At 42.0% G+C, this 16,395-nt stretch overlaps 1 protein-coding gene across 1 annotated transcript in view; it reads left to right on the forward strand.

Moving 5' to 3' along the window:
* Positions 1 to 16,395, forward strand: part of CNTNAP2 (contactin associated protein 2) — a 1,694,842-nt gene that overhangs the window by 460,100 nt on the left and 1,218,347 nt on the right. Inside the window, exon 2 of the mRNA XM_075827067.1 lies at positions 6,008 to 6,118. Coding sequence (XP_075683182.1) covers positions 6,008 to 6,118 — 111 coding nt within the window. The remainder of the gene's footprint in view (positions 1 to 6,007; positions 6,119 to 16,395) is intronic.

Below are 16,395 nucleotides of genomic sequence, written 5' to 3' on the forward strand. Positions count from 1 at the left end.
GTGGGTGCACTAAATCCCACACAATTTTTGCATTAACTCCCAGTAAGGGGGGGGGCATTCTGGGGGCTGAATACTGCTGTCCTTCCCTTCATATATCCTAAATTTGTAGGTATACCCTGATGCACTCTCGCACAGCTTATACATCTTTACTCCATACCTTGCCCTCTTACCCGGCAGGTACTGGCGGAATTGAACCCTCCCTTTAAAATGTACCAAGGACTCATCAATAGAAATACACTTCTCGGGGGTGTATGCTTGGGAAAACCGGGCACTGAAACGGTCTAATAGGGGTCTCTGTTTCTACAAACGGTCAAAACTGGGGTCATCTCGGGGTGGGCACGGCTCATTATCAGTATAATGTAAGAAGCGACGTATTGCCTCATTTATTTATTTTTTTAGGTTACAGTTCAGTTCTGAAGTTGCTTTGAGGGGCCCATATATTAGAAACCCGTATGAAACACCCCATTTTAGAAACTAGACCCCTCAAAGTATTCACAACAGCATTTAGAAAGTTTATGAACCCTTTAGGTGTTTCACAGGAATTTAGAGCAAAGTAGAGGTGAAATCTACTTTTTTTTTTGTCAGAAAATCCTTTTTATACCATTTTTTTTTATAACACAAAATGTTTTACCAGAGAAACGCAACTTAATATTTATTGCCCAGATTCTGCAGTTTTGTGAAATATCCCACATGTGGCCCTAGTGCGGTAATGGACTGAAGCACCGGCCTCCGAAGCAAAGGAGCACCTAGTGGATTTTGAGCCCACCTTTTTATTAGGCACCATGTCCGGTTTGAAGAGGTCTTGTGGTGCCAAAACAGTGGAAAACCCCCAAAAGTGACAGCATTTTGGAAACTAGACCCCTTGAGGAATTCATTGTAGTTTTCATGGGGTGCATGTGGCTTTTTGATCAGTTTTTATTCTATTTTTAGGTGGCGCGGTGACTAAAAAACAGCAATTCTACTATTGTTTTTCATTCTATTTTTTTTACAGCGTTCACCGTGCGCTATAAATGACATATTGACTTTATTCTGCGGGGCGATACGATTACGGCGATACCAGATGTTTATAGTTTTTTTATGTCTTATGGCGTTTGCACAATAAAATACGTTTTGTAAAAAATCATTTTCTTTTTGTGTTACCTTATTCTAAGAGCCATAACGTTTTTATTTTTCCATCAATAAAGCCGTGCGAGGACTTATTTTTTGTGTAACGACCTGTAGTTTCGATCAGTACCATTTTTAGGCACATGCGACTTTTTGATCTCTTTTTATTCCATTTTTTGCGAGGTGAAGTGACCAAAGAATTGTGATTGTGGTACGGTTTATTATTATTTTCTTTTACGGCGTTCACCGCACGGGATAAATAATAAAATAATTTTGTAGTTCAGGCCGTTACGGATGCGGCGATACCAATTATGTATAGTTTATTTGTTTGTTTATATATTTTTATTAATAATAAAGGACTGATAAGGGAAAAGGGGGAATTTTTACTTTTATTACTTTTAAATCTTTTATTTTCTTATTTTTACACATCTTTTTTTAACTTTTTTGTAACTTTTTTACTTTGTCCCACTAGGAGACTTGAGGGCAGGAGGCCCTGATCGCTATCCTAATAGACTGCACTACATGCGTAGTGCAGTGTATTAGAGCTGTCAGCTACTCACTGACAGCAAGCATAGTGGGTCCTGACTTCGTCAGGACCACTAGGCTTCCGTCGATGGCATAGCTGGACGCCATTGTTTGGTGTCCGTTTGCCATAGTCACCATGGCCGGCCGCTATCGTGTAGCAGGCCGGCAATGGCAGCTTAACCCCTAAAAAGCCGTGATCGCTATTGAACACGGCTTTTCAGGGGTTAATCAGCGGGGACACAGCGATCGGTCCCCGCTGTAGGAGCTGTGACAGCTGCTGTACGAGACAGCAGCTGTCACAGCTCCTGTATGTGTCGGGAGGACGGCCGAAACGCCCGTTACTCCCGTGACGTACTATTCCGTCATGGAGCGCGAACAGGGCGCATTCCATGATGTAATAGTATGTCACTGAGCGTTAAGGGTCTAAGGGGTCTGTCTGTTTACAGATTAGTTACAAAAGTTACAAATAGCAGCCAATCAGATTACTGCTTTATTTTCAAAAGGTAAATAATATGTAAATAAGAGATGGTATTTGATTGGCTGCAATGGGCAACACTTTCACTTTTTTCCTTGCAGAATTTTTTTATAGAAGGTTACTTGACCCTGCATATATGGAAACTGGGAAATCTAAATTCTGTGTCGCAACGACTAGCTTGTCCTGTTTTATCCACTACATTCCATATCCCCCAGATAGAATGTTTTACATACTTAAGAGTTAAACATTTCCTGGATAGCCTTCATTCTTCACCAATCAGTCTAAATTGGGATCTCATCTCATTGTTCCAAATTCAGTCCGCGACCTTTAAAGTATTAAGGCTCGTCTATGATTTGATTGGGGTAAAATCTGATTTTTCTAAGTCCCTCTGCTTATTAGCCTGGGAGAAAGATCTTGGCCAATCCTTTCCGGACACCACATGGTGTAAAACGGCCTCCTGTATTGCTGAAACCTTTAAATGTACCTCACATTATGAAGCCGCCATGAAAACTCTTCTGCGATGGTATTTTACCCAAGAACGATTATGTAGAATCCACCCTAATACCACGGCTCTGTGCTGGCGAGGTTGCGGACGGGTGGGCTCTCTACTACACATATTGTGGTCCTGTCCTCTTGTTAAAACATATTGGGTCACAGTTTACGATCTCATAGCTGAATTAACGGGAATTTCTTTGCCACCTTCGCCTGAATTTGCGTTGCTGTTCCTAAATATCCATTTAATCCCTCCCAGACATAGATCCTTAATAGGCCATATCGTGCTATCCGCTAAAGGTTCTTACTAGATACTGGAAGAGTCAGACCATTCCTCATATGTCTGAAGTAATTACCCTTCTTAATAACACATATAACTGTGAATAGACACTTTCCTTTAGTGTTTTTGGGAGGAGAATAGAGGAGAAGTGGAACTCCTGGTCTCAAAGCTCTAAATGTGTGACTTTCTAGATAGACTTCTTTATACCAATTGACAGTGATGTGTATAATGTTTTGGTTATATTTAATGTTTCTCTCTCACTCTGTTTTGGATACATAACCATCCTTGAACAAGATACTCATAATGTAACTTCATAGTAGTTTTCTGAGACTATGTCACTTTGGATTTCACTGTATGCTTACATATTCTAATTCACCTTTAACTCTATGCAATACATGACAAAGATGGTCCACGTTACATTCATATATATTTTTCTCTTTTGTTGTGGATGTGATATTTCTGCCTTTTTGTATACGCTGTACAAAAATACAATAAAAACCTTTGTTTCAAAAGGTTGACACACAACCCTACATTCCTGAGTAATGGTGGTAATATATGTATTTTTTGGCTCCCCGATTAGCAGTTTAGAAGATTGCCACCATGGCACTTGGTTCAGTTTAGCAGGGTATTGCACCAATGCTGTATTCTAAAGTGAACCTATACTGGTGACATCATATCCCAAGATTTAAGATTGGATCCAGTACTGTTAATCTTTCTGTTATTTCGGTTAGATCTTTACATATAGACATTCTGTACTCGGGTCTCCAGCATCTGTGGCATAACAAATATTTATTTGACTGTAGTATAGGTCAGTTGCTTCACCTTCGCAGTAGTCTTCTGCCAACTGCTTTATGAATGTCTGCTCCTTTCCACAATTAAATTTATAGAAAGGTTGGGGCCACACACAGATTCTTTGTAGAACAACAGATCCAATTTCAACTACTTTGTGACAAATGGCGTCAATAGTAATACATTGAGTTGCATTCTCGTGATACCTTGATTATATTTTCATGCAACCGCCAAATAAAACATATTAGATAGACTAAAGCCAAATGAAAACTTGAATGCCAGTTGAATTTGAGCTGTTCCACTACAAAAAGTCTGTGTGCAGCACCAGTCTTAGTATGAACCACTTAAACAAAAATTACACAAGTATGAACATAGCCTTAGAATGATTTAAAACCATACCAGCAAACTTAATATTTTGCCAAGTTGAAATTACATAATTCCAGGTCATAAAGCATAAGGCAAGGCGACATGATTGCACAATGGGTGAGGATTAGATGGCACGGCCGTGGAAGCTCAACAATTCTTTACACTCTCCCCAATTACCACCTACTTAATTTCTTAACACACTTCCCACATTGACATAAAACCAGCAGAATACAGATTGTTTATTTTAAGCCCCATAATTTGCCACAAGACTGTTTTTTAAAAGGTAAATTATCTAGTAATTTTCAAAGGAAATAATTTAAGTGTTTCTGCAATTGTAAGAGAATGTCAAATACACAATGATTGTGAACTCAACTTGTTATAAACTGGGGGAATGGACTTGACTACAAAAATCATAAACCTCAGAGAAGCAAGTAAAGTAAGTAAGGTTAAGCAGTGTCAAAAGAGCAATGACCTCCTGTAATACGATGTGAAAACACAGAACACACTTCAGTATAAAACAGTCCCTCTGTGTTTGTTGAGTGGATGCCCTCAAAGGACTGTCAAATGTGCTTCTAGTCTTTCTCTCGTTGTCATGTTATTCAGTAGTGACAGCTTAGTACTGATCTAACATATATTAACTGGCATGATGCATTAAATTGCTGTAAGAGGAGAATTCCCTGCTTACTTAGTGCCCGCAGTCCCCTTAGGACATGTTCCATTTAAATTTTAAATGTCATCTTTTTTGTTTCGATTTTGTAACATTTATTATAACAGATTGATCACAAATCCAAAGTGCTGCACAGGCTGCCCCTTGTTAAAAATAACGGAACTTCCTGTAAATAAGTTTTTTTGCCAATTGCTAATTATTCCATAGGACAAAATTAGAAATAACGTGACTTTCTTATTGTAACGAATTAAAAATACATTTCAGTTTGCCCTATAGATTGCTGTCACAAATATATAATTTCTTACTGATAGATGCTTTATTTTAAATAGAATTTTCAGCTAAAATGTAAAATTGGCCACATAATAGTAAATGAGAAGTTAGAGCAGTAGACACAGCTTGGTAATGATGTTTATTTTACTAAAAGATATATCGCCATTTTTTACTTGTGGCAGCCATTTTTACAAAACTAACAGGATTTAAAGCCATATTGGTTGTTACTTTTTAATTAGCTTCTCAGAAATTCATAATTTATCAAATTGTGTCAGGATGTTCAAGATATAATGATAATACAAATAAGCGACAATTTACCCAGTAGCTAATTCAAAGGGTTGCACTTTCTGTTGTCACTTAGAAAAATGGCCTCTGCAACAAAACAGAAAAAATGTAAAAGTAAAAAAATATATAAATAGAAAACTTTGCATTTAACTCAAAATTCTGATTCACTAAAATACAATTGGTTTAAGATTTTGGATAAAATTTTCTTTAATATTTTAATTATGCATCTTTCCACAATTCTATGCTCCCAAGGGAGAGGTACATATAGCACCACTACATGAGCAGCAATACCATGCCAGAACTACTGGTACACACGCAATACAGTAGAACATAGTAAGTATGAGATGTCAGCTGGGTGGGGGTTTGCAACTTTTTACAACAATGCAGATTTACATGGCATTTAGGTTTGCTAAAAATTAGGTAACAATTCATGAGAATTGTAATAACTGCCATTAGTGGTTGTCACCTTCGGAAATTCAGTAGATAACTTGCGAAATGGCTGAATAAAGTATTAAGAGGTTTCACACAACAGAACAAACCAGGGACTTCCTGTTTTTATTTTATTTTTAAAAACTTAACGAGAAAGTTTTTTAAACTTGGAAATGTGGAGATGCTGCATTATCATATGTTGTTTATGTTTAATGTGAAGCTTTAGTGTCTTATGTAAATTAGAATTAGTCATTAGTATTAGTCATTACTTCCTGTCTTGTGTTGGTTTCTAATGAGTTTTGTTTTTCCTCTTGAATTTTGACAGAAAAATGTGATGAGACTTTGGTTGCCGGTCTTCAACCACAATCCTTTAAAAGTTCATCGGTAATGTCTGGAATTTATGCCCCGGTATATGCTAAACTCAACAGAAGGGAAGGTAAGATAACTGCTATAAGTACAAATAGATATCATTGTCATAACTTATTTTTTTTATTCAGTTTAGTGTAGTTAGCGTGAATTCAGATGTATAACAATATCTGACACAGCTGCAGCATAATAACTTATTACTAAAACTATTGAAAAAGTAAAGTTAACGTATTTTTTTTCTACTGTGTAGTGACGCATTAAAAGTCAAGATAAAAATCACTACATGGCAGATTTTATCCTTTGTATTGCACATTTAAAAAATGCACGCAGAAAATCAGCGACAAATCCGCAACATCTTAAACGGGTTTTCCCATTAGAGACATTTATGACATATCCACAGGATATATCATATATGTCAGATAGATGCGGGTCCCACCTCTGGGACCCGCAGCTATCTCTAGAATGGGGCCCCATAAACCCCATTCTATTCTACTGCTCTGTGTTGTGGCTGAAGCCTGTGATTCCCGACAATGAATTATAGAAACATTGACTCACAGGTGACATCTTCTCAGATTGGAGTCATTCTCTTTCTATTTTCTTCTCCATCTGGTCCATACCTCCATGATGACGTGCCCTGGCCACGACCCATTTCTGTAGAGTTTGTCTTCGGCTCCACACTTTTCCAACATTTCCGCACCTATAAACAACGATACAATTCTCATGGTGCCAGACACTATGCCCTGAATATAATAGCACCATACACTGTGCCCCTGAATATAATAGAACTATACTCTGTGCCCCTGAATATAATAGGACCATACACTGTGCCCATTACTAAAATTGGGTCAAACACTGTAAAGTAAAGCACCACACACACACACACACACACACACACACACACACACACACACACACACACACACAGTGCCCCTGTAGATAGTGCCACTCACAGAGCCTCCTGTAGATAGTGCCATACACAATGCCCGCTGTACATAGTGTCCCATATAGAGCCCACTGTAGATAGTGCTACTCACAAAACCCCCTATAGATTGTGTCCCACATAGAGCTCCCTGCAGATAGTCACATATAGAGCCCCCTGTATATCATGCCCCTCAGAGCCCCCTGTAGATTGTATCTCTCATAGAGCCCCTTGTAGATAGTGTCTCTCATAGAGCCCTCTGTAGATAGTGCCCCACATAGAGCCTCCTGTAGATAGGGCTCCATGTAGATAGCACCCCCCCATAGAGTCCCCAGTAGATAGTGTTCCTAGAGTCTCCTGTAAATAGTACCCTCCAGAGTCCCCTGTAGATAGTGCCCCATGTAGATAGTGCCTCCTGCAGATAGTGCCCCCTGTACATAGTGCTCTCAACGCTGCCCACTGAAAAAAAACCATTACATGCTCACCTGTCCTCATTCCCACACTGTCCTCCAGCGATGCAGGTCTGGTCAGAGACCAGGCCTCATCCAGCAGAACGACGCAGTTATCGTGATGATGTAACCATGCTGACTGTGTCATTGCTAAAGTGCCGAATGGCGAGACAAGGAACTGATAGTTCCCGTGCCTCGCCAGGCAGCGCTACACTAATCAGTTGTATCCACGTCGTAAGGAGATGACCAGTTCTGGGTCCCACCTCACCCCGATTCTCCATAATTTTAACAACCGGTTCGGGAGAAACATGGCAAACCATTCGGATCCCACAGATAGATAGATAGATAGATAGATAGATAGATAGATAGATAGATAGATAGATAGATAGATAGATAGATAGATAGATTCTATCTATCTGCATTCAACTAGTTATCAGGAACTTCAACAGGGCTGTTCAAGGCAGATAAACAATTTTTCCTATAAAAAGTTAAAATTATACCTATCTTTATAGTATGTGATATAGAAAAGGGAACACATCATGTTCTCACAAAAGAAATAAAAAATGTATTACTGCTAAACATTGAGAATAACAAATAATACTGAAATTGTTGCAAGGAGAAGAACACAATGAGGTAATATTTGCTGTAACTTTCGTAATTACAGACAATGTTTTGTCACGTGGTGTCTGCTGTCATTTGTGGATCACTGTTTCACGCGGCCCTAATTCGTAGCATCGCAAAGCAGTGACCCAAAGATATGTAGCAAGTGGAATTGCAGTCAACACTGTCACTGTCATCCCTAATATTATTATATATTTTTTTACCTTCTCTTTAGGGACAGTATAGTGGACTTTGATTTTCAGTCACTTAACTTTATTATTTTCATTGCTCTAGTTTTTATTTAGATGCACTGAATGTCCTTTGTAATTTAATGGATTAAAAGACTAGTAACATTTAATGATAACTGTTAGACTTCAGATTGATTGACTATAAATTAAGTCCACATGTATCTTGAGAAGGGGAACAGTTCACCTAGACAGGTGATGTCAATCCTATTATATCACTAATCCCTTATTCCTTTTTTTTTTTTTTATCAATTAAGATGAGAAAATCAATGCTACAAGATTCGGGATTTGATGAACTTGGCCAGTAATCAAATCAACTTAGATACCTAATTGCATAAAGGGAATATTTTACTTGTGGTATTAATAAAAATACACTCCCAGGTCTCACACACATAGTAATGTCGTGTGCATGCAGCCTGTATGGTGGCAGATGGAGTCCCTACGAATCAGTAGCCACTCCGTGTGCCACCGAATGGTGCCTCATTGAAGCAGTAATATGACATTCAATGAAACATGACTTCTATGAGTGCTGCTTTACAGACCTCTACAACACAGAACATAAAATGGCTTTGTGCATGAGGCCTTAAAAGGGTTGTCCCATGATTAAAGTTTATAATTCTCAGATTACACACCAAAATATTTTTTTAAATTGAAATCATTAGAAAAAATCCTGTGAATAGCTATTGCTGTTATATACTGTTAGGACGTCCCCTGGAGATCTTTTGATTCCCTCTCAGAACGAACACCTAACGTGTTCAGTGCTGGTTAGAAGAAGACTCTTTACGTGCACCAATTCTTATTGGCTGGCCTTCATAATAGGGTGGTGGTACTTAGCAGTGTTCCCTCTGAAGTTTGTGCTCTGTAGAAGAAAGAGTTAAAACAACATACTAATGAGGATCAATTAGCCCAATAGCCCCTTTACCTTTCCACAGGGTTTCGAACTCCCAGAGAACGCAGCTTAAAGTGAACAGTGGTACTGTGCTACTGAGCATTTCTGACTACTGGCACTGGAAATATGAGATAGATGTTCTAGAGGAAACTCATAGAAACCCAACAGGGCACTATAACAAGTATTTAACAGCTATATTTCGACACGGGAGTCATTTTTTTAAATGATTAAAATTGTTTTTCCCCCCAAAAAAAAATTCTGTTATGCGTGATTTAACAGAAGCATGTCATATTGAATTGTGGGAGGACAACCCCTTTAATGTACACCTCCAACTAAAACCTAAAAATAAAGCTTTAGTTAGAACTACACAAACCAAACTAACTGTAATAGAGGAAGCAGTGATCAGAGCTGCTATATGAAGGTCACTCGCACTAAAGAGGATATTTAGTGTTCCTGTACCTGCCTGTGTTATAAACCTAAGATATTAACATTTTAGGCAGGTAAAGCAGGTGAAGAAATCCACTGATCACTTCCTGTCTCCTCCGTATCAGTTCTGCTGAAACAAGGACAACTTAAAGGGAAAATGTAGCCAACAATAATCTCCTGACAAGCCATAGATACATGTCATGAGATCTCATTGGGGGTGTATATGAGCTTAGACTACGCAGAAGAAAAGCTGCTGCGATGCAAGCGGTGCACATGAGGTGGATATAGTAAAAAAGGGAGTTTATTTGTCAATTAAAAAAAATTTATAAAAAAATATGTTAACTTAATGTTAATATAAGAGATTCTGCCATGTGAACCATGGAAGCAGGTGCTTAAATATAGGGAGACAGTGTCACCCAGGCCCTCGTGCCTGAGGGGGCCCAACAGCCACTCTACCCCATAAGAGAAGTCAATGGCCCATGATAATTTACAGTTGGGGGACACTGTTACAGATATTGCATTGAGGCCCAGAAGCTTTAACTCTTCAATGAGAGCACACATTTTAGGGAGTGACAGTGAAGGTGAACTTTATCCTTAACTTGCTTGGTTAGAGTTAGGGTTATTGAGAGTGCACATACGATGAAATGATTGGAAATCAATAGAGTCTTCCATATTTGTCATTTTGTCTGAACATCTTGTTGTTCAGGTCACAAATTAAATCAAATTCACTGTACTGGTTAAAATCGGATAATATCTGAACCATGACAAATAGATTTGCTGATCTCTTCTTATGTTCTGTGATCAAAACTGATAGACAATTTGGAGAGAATTGCTGACTTTTTTCTTTTTTGATTCACTCCTTCCAATTCTTAAAGGATTTTTAACTATACAGTACATTACTATGCAGTGTAGAAATGCCAAGATGGTTAAAACGGATCTACACTACGTCTAACTGCTTATATTTGTGAAGTAAATGTAATTGACAGCAAGTGATCACCACCACAAATGTAATCTGCAGTATTTCAATCATACTTACTTCTATTACAAACACATACATATTATAGGGATAGGGTTAAAATCAATATATAATTTTGCAGAAAACCTGAAAACTCACAGCCTGTTAGTAATGCACATTTTCTACATGATTTGTTGTTTTGATCCAATAAAGGAAATCATCTGGAAATTAAAAGATCGGCACATTCAAACCGAGAAAGAACTTTTTTTTTAAAGCAATTTAACTTTTGCTATGTAAATACAATGCAGCAATACATCTTAAGTGGCATCATCTAAATATCTGATATGCAAATCTAAAGTATTTTTTTCATGAATACACACCCTGTCTATATGCTCTATCCGCCGCTGTGAACCCACCTCTATGAATCCAAATGTAGAGTGGCTCCTTCTCTGGCGCACACTGCCTGACAATGCATTACATGGACAGCCATTCATTGAATGCCCCATGTAATGCTATGATTTTCCTGTTTGGGAAATGTCTGACCAGCACTGTTCCCACTAAGCTATGTGCTCTGGAAATTATAGAGTTAAAATCCCACATCCAGACAGGTACAACTATTATTGGGCTTGTTGACCCCTTTCCAGAGCGTGCAGCTTAGAAAGATCTCTGCTGACCCGACTCAGCCTCCCAACGTGTTAAAAGCAAAAACCGGGGGTTATAAAAGCTAGCCAGACCTATGGCAATTAGCTGATCGCCACGCTATTTGTAAGAGGTTGTTTTCATGGGAGAGCGCTTTTTGAAGGGGTGGTAAAAGGTTTAGAAATACATGGCTGGTTTCTTCCACAAACAGTGCCACACCCGTCCACAGATTGTGCAAGGTATTGCAGCTCAGCCCCTTTCACTCAAAATCTAATCTTCCCTGGTCAGAGATTATTCATTTTACATGAGTTTCAAGGCAATGCTTTCAGTGAAATTATGGGTTAGTGTTCCACAACCTCAAAGGGGAAAAAAGTCAAAAGAGACTATGTGAAGATTTCCTACATGGTCTCAGCAACATTTTCACCCATAGGAGAAAACATTTACATGAGTTTGTGCAACAGTTATAGTAACCCATGATTATATCAAGGCCAGTGCACAACCAAAAGTGACTGTAGACCAGGGGTCTCAAACTCGGCCATGCACATGGGCTGCACATAGAAAAACATGTGAAGTTGACGGGCCGCATTACTTTCAAATTTGATACATTACAAAATATTTGTGTAATGTCGGGGTAGGGAGACAGACAGGTGAGCCCTAATCTACCCGCCACTCAGTCCCTGCCTACTTGTAACGACCCGCCCTAGGCGACGGGGTACAACTGGGTGACGGTCCCTACACTCAATAGGTGCACGACAGACAAACAGACAAGGGTACAAAGACGCCAGGGACATGGGGAAGCTGCCCACGGGGACACCGTGAGCAACAAGCCGAGTCAAAGCAGGAGATGAGCGAGGTACAAAAACGCAGAGCAGAAGAGTGGTCAGTAAAGCCAAGGTCAATCACAAGCAGAGGATCAGTAGTACAAGAAGCTGCAGCAGGGCCAGGAAACCAGCAGAGAAGAATCACAAGCAAAGGAGGAACAGGAAAGGCAGGTATAAATAGACAGAGGGCGGGAGCTAGCTCCGTCTGGCCAGGCTGTGATAGGCTCTCCCACTCCTAAGCCTGCCATCCTGGGTGGTGGAAGATGGAGTCAGTCTCACAGACATAGAAGCAGGTGCAGACTGATTAACTATGGGCGTCGACACAGAAGTTGTGTCTGGCAGATCCTTTACAGTACCCCCCCTTTTATGAGGGGCCACCGGACCCTTTCTAGGTGGACCTGGTTTATTGGGGAAACGAAGCTGGAACCTCCTGAGCAATACCCCAGCGTGAACCTCCCGGGCAGGTACCCAAGTCCTCTCCTCAGGCCCGTATCCCCTCCAATGGACCAGGTACTGGAGGGAGCCTTGGACCATCCTGCTGTCCACAATCTTGGCCACCTCGAATTCTACCCCCTCAGTGGTGAGAACAGGGACCGGAGGTTTCCTCGAGGGAGCCAAGGACGGGGAGCAGCGTTTGAGGAGGGAGGCATGAAAAACGTTGTGTACTCGAAAAGACGGGGGCAACTCCTGTCGGAAGGAGACAGGGTTAAGGACTTCAATGACCTTGTATGGCCCTATAAACCAGGGAGCAAACTTCTTGGACGGGACTTTAAGGCTCAAATTTTTTGACGATAGCCAAACCAGATCCCAGGGGTTAGCCGAACGTCTTCTATCTGCCTGAGTCTTTTGTATGCTCTGGGACGCCTCTAGGTTCTTCTGAACCTGGGCCCAGACTGTGCACAGTTCCCGATGAACGACATCTACCTCGGGATTCTTGGAACTACCAGGTGAAACGGAGGAGAACCATGGATTAAACCCAAAATTACAGAAAAAGGGGGAGACCCCTGACGAGTTACAGACCCGGTTATTAAGGGAAAATTCGGCGAGGGGAATGAATGAGACCCAATCATATTGACGGTCAGAGATAAAACACCTTAAATATTGTTCTATAGACTGATTAGTCCTCTCAGTTTGGCCATTAGTTTCAGGATGGAAGGCAGAGGAGAAGGACAGATCAATCTCCAACTTTTTACAGAAGGCTCTCCAAAACAATGAAACAAATTGTACCCCTCGGTCTACTACAACCCACACCACCGACTTGCCTTGAGATGGAGGCAAATCGGTGATAAAATCCATGGAGATATGGGTCCAAGGTCTCTGGGGAATGGGCAAAGAACATAGTAAGCCCGCTGGTCGGGACCTGGGAGTCTTGGACCTAGCACAAACTTCACAAGCGGCGACGTAGGCCTTAACGTCTTTGAGCAACCCAGGCCACCAATAGTTTCTGGCAATGAGGTGCTTGGTACGAAGGATGCCTGGATGGCCAGATAGGGAAAATCATGATTCTGCACTAAGTACCCTTAGCCGGAATTGCAGGGGAACAAACAGCTTTTTTTCTCAGGAAGGTTCCCGGCAGCTGAACCTTGATCAGCCGCAATTTCAGAGACTAAATCAGAATCAATAGAGGAAATGATTATACCTGGAGGCAAAACACAAGCAGGATCTTCCTCCGAAGGAGGGCTGGCCATGAAGCTACGGGACAGTGCATCAGCCTTAATATTTTTAGACCCAGCCCTATAGGTGACAAAAAAGTTGAATCTGGTAAAAAATAATGCCCATCGCTTGCTTGTCTCGGGTTTAGCCTCCGGGCAGATTCTAGGAAAACCAGATTCTTGTGGTCAGTAAGGACCGTTACCTGGTACCTAGCCCCCTCCAGGAAGTGGCGCCACTCTTCAAATGCCCATTTAATGGCTAAGAGTTCGCGGTTGCCAATATCATAGTTACGTAGGCACAGGGGCGGAGATGGGTGAGGGACCTGGTACCCTGGGACAAGACAGCCCCCACTCCCACCTCGGACGCGTCAACCTCCACGATAAATGGCTCCATTTGGTTGGGCTGATACAGCACTGGGGCCGAGATAAAGCACTTCTTAAGGACCTCAAAAGCCAGGACAGCCTCAGGAGGCCAGTGGAGGAGATCAGCACCTTTGCGAGAGAGATCCGTAAGAGGCTTAGCGATGACCGAGAAGTTAGCAATAAATCTCCTGTAATAATTAGCGAACCCCAGGAAGCACTGTAACGCCTTCAGGGAGGCAGGTTTGACCCATTCCGCCACAGCCTGGACCATGGCGGGGTCCATGCGGAATTCATGAGGAGTGAGGATTTGACCCAAAAACGGTATCTCCTGCACCCCAAACACACATTTTTCGGTCTTAGCAAACAGTTTGTTTTCCCGAAGGGCCTGGAGCACCTTCCTGACATGCTCAATGTGGGAGGACCAGTCCTTGGAAAACACAAGTATGTCGTCAAGGTACAGTACAAGAAATACCCCCAGGTAGTCTCTTAAAATCTCATTTATGAAATTCTGGAAGACCGCGGGAGCATTACACAACCCAAAGGGGATGACGAGGTATTCGAAATGACCTTCGGGCGTGTTAAACGCAGTCTTCCACTCATCCCCCTCTTTGATGCGGATAAGGTTATAAGCCCCCCGTAGATCAAACTTAGAGAACCATTGGGCCCCCTGAACCTGATTGAAGAGATCAGGAATCAAAGGAAGGGGATACTGGTTCCTTACAGTGACCTTATTCAAGTTTCGGTAGTCAATGCATGGCCTAAGACCACCATCCTTCTTCCCTACGAAGAAGAAGCCAGCACCTACCGGAGAAGTAGAGGGGCGAATGTAACCCTTGGCCAGGCATTCCTGGATATACACTCTCATGGCTTCACGTTCGGGACAAGAGAGATTAAATATCCTACCCTTAGGGAGCTTAGCTCCAGGTACCAAATCGATTGCGCCATCGAATTCTCTATGAGGTGGTAACACTTCGGAGGCCTCTTTAGAGAAAACATCAGCGAAGTCCTGAACAAACTCAGGTAGAGTGTTCACCTCCTCAGGGAGAGAAATAGAATTAACAGAAAAACATGACGTCATGCATTCATTACCCCATTTGTTAGGATCCCCAGTATTCCAGTCAAACGTGGGATTATGCAACTGCAACCAGGGAAGGCCTAAAACCAAATCGGACGATAATCCCTGCATTAACAGTACAGAGCACTGCTCAAAATGCATGGAGCCAACAAGGAGTTCAAAAACAGGGGTATGCTGTGTAAAATAACCATTAGCAAGAGGAGTGGAGTCGATACCCACTACCAGGACAGGTTTAGGCAAATCAATTAATGGCATAGCTAGAGACATAGCAAATTCCACAGACATAATATTAGCAGAAGACCCTGAATCCACGAAGGCACTGCCGGTAGCAGACCTACCACCAAAAGAGACCTGAAAGGGAAGCAAGATTTTATTACGTTTCATATTTACGGGAAATACCTGTGCGCCCAAGTGACCTCCCCGATGGTCACTTAGGCGTGGATGTTCTTCCGGCTGCTTATTCTTACGCCTAGGACAGTTGTTCACTTGATGCTTGTCATCCCCACAGTAGAAGCAGAGACCATTCTTCCTGCGGAACTCTCTACGTTGTTGGGGGGACACGGAGGCCCCGAGTTGCATAGGTACCTCCACGTCTTCCGTGGAAGAATGAAGCAACGGAACCTCGGGAGGCATCATGGGGGAGTCAGAGGAGAAAACACAAACACGTTCAAGTCGTCGTGCCCTGAGACGTCGGTCAAGTCGTACCGCTAAAGCCATAACCTGATCTAGGGAGTCAGAAGAGGGATAGCTAACTAGCAGGTCTTTCAGGGCGTTCAACAGACCCAATCTAAACTGGCACCTTAAGGCAGGGTCATTCCACCGAGAAGCTACGCACCACTTCCTAAAGTCAGAACAATACTCCTCAACAGGTCTCTTAACCTGACGTAAGGTCACCAGCTGACTCTCGGCAAAGGCAGTCTTGTCAGTCTCGTCATAAATGAGCCCGAGAGCAGAAAAGAAAAGATCAACGGAGGAAAGTTCAGGGGCGTCAGGAGCCAAGGAGAAGGCCCATTCTTGGGGACCGTCCTGGAGCCGGGACATAATTATACCCACCCGCTGGCTCTCAGAACCAGAGGAGTGGGGCTTTAAGCGAAAATAGAGCCTACAACTTTCCCGAAAGGAGAAAAAGGTCTTCCGTTCCCCTGAGAACCGGACGGGCAACTTGAGGTGGGGTTCAAGAGGTGAGGTGAGGGGCACTACCAGGGTAGCATCAGGCTGGTTGTCCCTCTGAGCCAGGGCCTGGACCAGTAGGGAGAGGCCCTGCATTTGCTGAGCCAAGGTCTCAAGGGGGTCCATAGTAGTGTCAGGGACCAG

Source organism: Rhinoderma darwinii, chromosome 5, assembly GCF_050947455.1.
Source record: "Rhinoderma darwinii isolate aRhiDar2 chromosome 5, aRhiDar2.hap1, whole genome shotgun sequence".
In the NCBI taxonomy this organism is placed as follows: domain Eukaryota; kingdom Metazoa; phylum Chordata; class Amphibia; order Anura; family Rhinodermatidae; genus Rhinoderma; species Rhinoderma darwinii.